The sequence below is a fragment of the Pterocles gutturalis genome, unplaced genomic scaffold (assembly GCF_000699245.1).
Source record: "Pterocles gutturalis isolate BGI_N339 unplaced genomic scaffold, ASM69924v1 scaffold33952, whole genome shotgun sequence".
NCBI classification, from domain to species: Eukaryota; Metazoa; Chordata; class Aves; order Pterocliformes; family Pteroclidae; genus Pterocles; species Pterocles gutturalis.
The window spans coordinates 6,697-10,531 of NW_010108953.1; the positions used below are offsets into that span (position 1 = coordinate 6,697).

Consider the following 3,835-nt stretch of genomic DNA (forward strand, 5'->3'; position numbering starts at 1 on the left):
ACCTGGGCTAGTGGGAGGTGTCCCTGCCCATGGCAGGGGGTGGCACTGGATGGGCTTTAAGGTCCCTTCCCACCCAAACCATCCTGGGATTCCAAACCCCACCGATTGCCGCCGATCATTTGAAATCCACTTCGGGCAAAAACCGTCTGAGAACATCTCTGCTCTCCCACAGGCTGGTGTGTGAGGGGCAGGCGTGGGAGAGACGTCTCTCATGTTGGAGTTGTCATCTCCAGAGAGTGATTTTTGGCCCTGGGAGGTGTTTTATTGCTGTGAAATTGTTCCTGCTGCAGTCGGTGGTTCCGGGAGCTGGATTCCTGCGGGGCTGTGGCACGGATCCTGCTCCCTCAGCCTGGGGGGAGCGATGGTGTTTGGGGGTGTGGGCTGGGGAGGTAACAGACCCAACGGAAGGGATCCTGGCTCCAAACTGTGTGTTGTGTCGGGGAGCTGCACACTGTGGGCTGGAGCATGACATCGGTCGGTAAGCCCAGGAGGATGCTGGATCTGGGCAGTGGTACATGGGGAGTCCTCCCTGGCCACATGCTGAGCTGCGGGATGCTGGGCTCAGTTGCTGTCTGAGCAAAATACGGGGGTGTTGTTCTCATGGGGAGGTTTGCTTTTGGATTTGCGGTTGGACAATTCTCATCCGTTTGCCCTCGCAGCATCACTCCAGGCTCTTCTCCTGGGCAAAGCAGATCCAGGACACGGGCTGGCTGGGCTGAGTCCCTCCACCCTGTGGGGTGGATGGATTCATGGATGGATGGATGGATGGGGGCTGGGATGCCATACTGGGGCCATGCGCTTCCGTTTTCATCTCCTGGTCCAAGCATGGGGAGGTGGGGAGTCAGTGCCTGGAGCTGCTTTGTCTGGTTCCAATTTAAGGGAGGAACAGACTGGATGGAGCTGGGCCATGTGGCTCCCATTACAGCGAGGCTTCGTGGGTCACGCAGAGAGAATCCGGCCCTTGAGGAGCTCGCCCGGGTTAGCTGGCAGGGGTGGGGGTGGTCTGGGGAGTGCCTGTGCCATGCTCTCCTTATTTCTTGGTGAGGCTCACTGTTTTGGGTGTAATAATCAAAAGGCAAATAAAAGCCACTCTAAATGTTTCTTCCTCCTATCCCTCAAGCCTTGCAGTTTTTCCTTGTCTTCCCATCAGTTTTGGTGGCCTGGCTCATGATTTATGGGCTGCTATGGGCGGTGCACCTCATCAGGCTTCAAAAGACGCTGATCCAGCCCCTACATGTCCCCTGGGATCTCCTGGGCCTTGGCTTCCCTGCACCAGACACAGGGACAGAGAAGTCCTGGATGGGCCATTTCCCAGTGGGTGAGCTCCAGAGCTCCGTAGCTTTGTCCCACTGATCCAGGAAGGATATTGACCCAAGTGGTTTGGAGCCAGTGCTGGGGAGTCATGGAAACCTTGCACAGTGAAACCAAAGGTGATTCTTGGGGTCTGTCCCTTCTATCCACCACCTTCCCCCTGGGCTACAGCAGATCCCACCTGGTCATCTATTTGTTATTGCGTTTTGTTTATTTTGTTGTTGCACACCAGTTTATAGGCAAGACATCACTTATTTAGCAAAATCACTCACACCGATCCTTGGTGCATCAGCTTTTCCTTACTTTTTACCATCTCCTCTCCAGCAGCTGGAGCCGGTTCCTCCACAGATCAGAGCAAAGGATTATTTGAAATAATTTGGGAACACTGAGCTCATCTCACTTGTCACCATGGGTGACACTTTGATTTCCAAGGAGGGAAAGCTCCTGCCTTGCAGGGATGTGTTCCCCCTTGCTCTTGGCCACCTCCTGCCTCTGTCCCATCTCTTGGTCCCCCCTCTCTCCAGGCTGCCTCCCCATGGCCATTACTGGCTTTCCCAGCATCTCCGCAGGGTTAACCAGCACCAACTCCCGGATTCATCGCCTCCATCCTCAGCCTTGTGCTGCAGCAGGTTTTGGCATCTATGGCTTGGCAAGGGGCCGCACGATTCCCAGTTCCCTGCGGATTAATTCTGGTGGAGAACAGACTTCTTCAGTGAGCTGCTGGTGGCCTTGTATTTGAAACTCTGGGATGGGGCAAAGACCAAGTTTTCCCAGCAGTTTGGAAGTGCATGGAGCATTGGAGGCTGGCAGGACATACCCAGTGGCTGCGGTGACAGGGGAGGGCACTGCTGTCACTGGAGATAATGGAATAGATCCAGACTGAAAAAGCTCATCAGTGCTTTCGAGAGAGACAGACCCTTAAAAGCCCAACTCCTCTTGACCTTCTCAAGAGATTTATATCCCCAGGAATGTGCTCAGGGTGTCACTGTGGGTATGTGATACAAGTGGTACATTGGCAGCACCCCAATGACTGTATAGGCAGGGTTTGGGCAGCAGGCAGCTCCGTGGTTTGGGCATCATGGCAGCAATCATCCGGCACCCACTGGGAAGTGGCATCCCAGCCCCTAGTCCCCAGCATCTCACTGCCGAGCATCTCACCACAGCCGAGGGCAGCCAAGTTTTCTCTCCCCTGCCAGCTGATGGGCTCCAGGAGGAAAGATGTTGGGACGGAATGTGAGTTAAGTCCTGAATTTCTGTGTCATGGGCCCTTCTGACTTTTCAGAATTCCTTTTTGTTCCAATCTGGAGAAAAAACAAAGAAACTGGAAGCTGTTACCAAGAGGCAAAATGCTCTAATAGGCGGAGGGGAGCCTTCTACCCCTTTCTTTCAAATGTAAGCACTAACCTGGCTTGTTACATCTCCAAACATCTGATGCTATCTTGCAGATCAAAGCCTCCTTGTTTGGGTTGTAATGAAGTGTCAAACTGTTTCCTTGCAACACAAACAGGAGACACTTTGATCCGCAAAACAAGATGTTTAAGAGCCCTGCTAGCAAGGGCTCTTCAAGTTTTCACAGCGCTGCAGAGCAACAGAATATTTGAAGTCTGAGATTGTTTCACATTGAGACTTTCCAAGTTACGGCAGCTGATAGTGTGTGTTCCTGTCGTACCTGTGCCAGGAATCACAGGAAAATCATCTCACACAAAACAATAGCGAGCTGGAGAACCAAACTGATAATTTTTCTAACAGTTTCCAAAAGCAGTTGTTGGATTTCCCCCCCCCCTCTCCCTTTTCCAGAGGGCTTATTTCCATGGGAAATGTTATCGGAGTCAATGTGAGCTCTCCACAAAATGTCAGCTTGTCTGAAAGATTTGCAACACCACATTATTTTTTTGGGGAAAAAATTACCATTCAGAGAGGCTCAGCTTGAGAGCTGTGCCTGTGCTCCTGCTCCCTTTGTCTTGCTTTCTGCTGGCCCGTCCAACCTGTGCGTGGCCCCGGGAGGGCTGTCTGGGGGTGTCTGTGCAGGGACTGGGCTCGATTCGGTCAGGCTGGAGGTGCTCACGCGTCTCTGCTCTCTTGGGTGCAGGCTCAGCGCTGGCGCAATGAGAACTACGAGAGGCCTGTGGACCTGGAGGGCTCCGGGGATGATGACCCCTTTGGAGATGATGAACTGGACGATGTCTACTCAGGCTCTGGCTCGGGGTGTAAGTAGCTGTGGGGTTCCTGGGGAAGGGTGTCTGGAGTTCCTGAAGGGTCCCTAGGGAGCCTGGCCATGGGCTTGGTGGGACTGGAGATGGGCTTACCATGGGATGTGAGGGAGGAGCTCACCCCTTGACCATCTCCGGAGCTGCCCTCCTGCCCTCTCCTAGACAAAAGCAGAGGGACCTGTCCCAAAGGTTGTGCTCAAGTGACTCCATGTCCTGTTTCAATCTCTGTCCATACTGGGCAGGATTAGCCCTTTCCCAGAACAATTCATTGACCCCAGAGAGGGGCTTTGGTCACCATGTGGGAATTTGCAGCC

At 53.5% G+C, this 3,835-nt stretch overlaps 1 protein-coding gene across 1 annotated transcript in view; it reads left to right on the plus strand.

Annotated features, from left to right (window-relative positions):
- SDC3 (syndecan 3) overlaps positions 1-3,835 on the plus strand; it is a 13,241-nt gene that overhangs the window by 5,545 nt on the left and 3,861 nt on the right. The window contains exon 3 of the mRNA XM_010072817.1: positions 3,401-3,518. Coding sequence (XP_010071119.1) covers positions 3,401-3,518 — 118 coding nt within the window. The remainder of the gene's footprint in view (positions 1-3,400; positions 3,519-3,835) is intronic.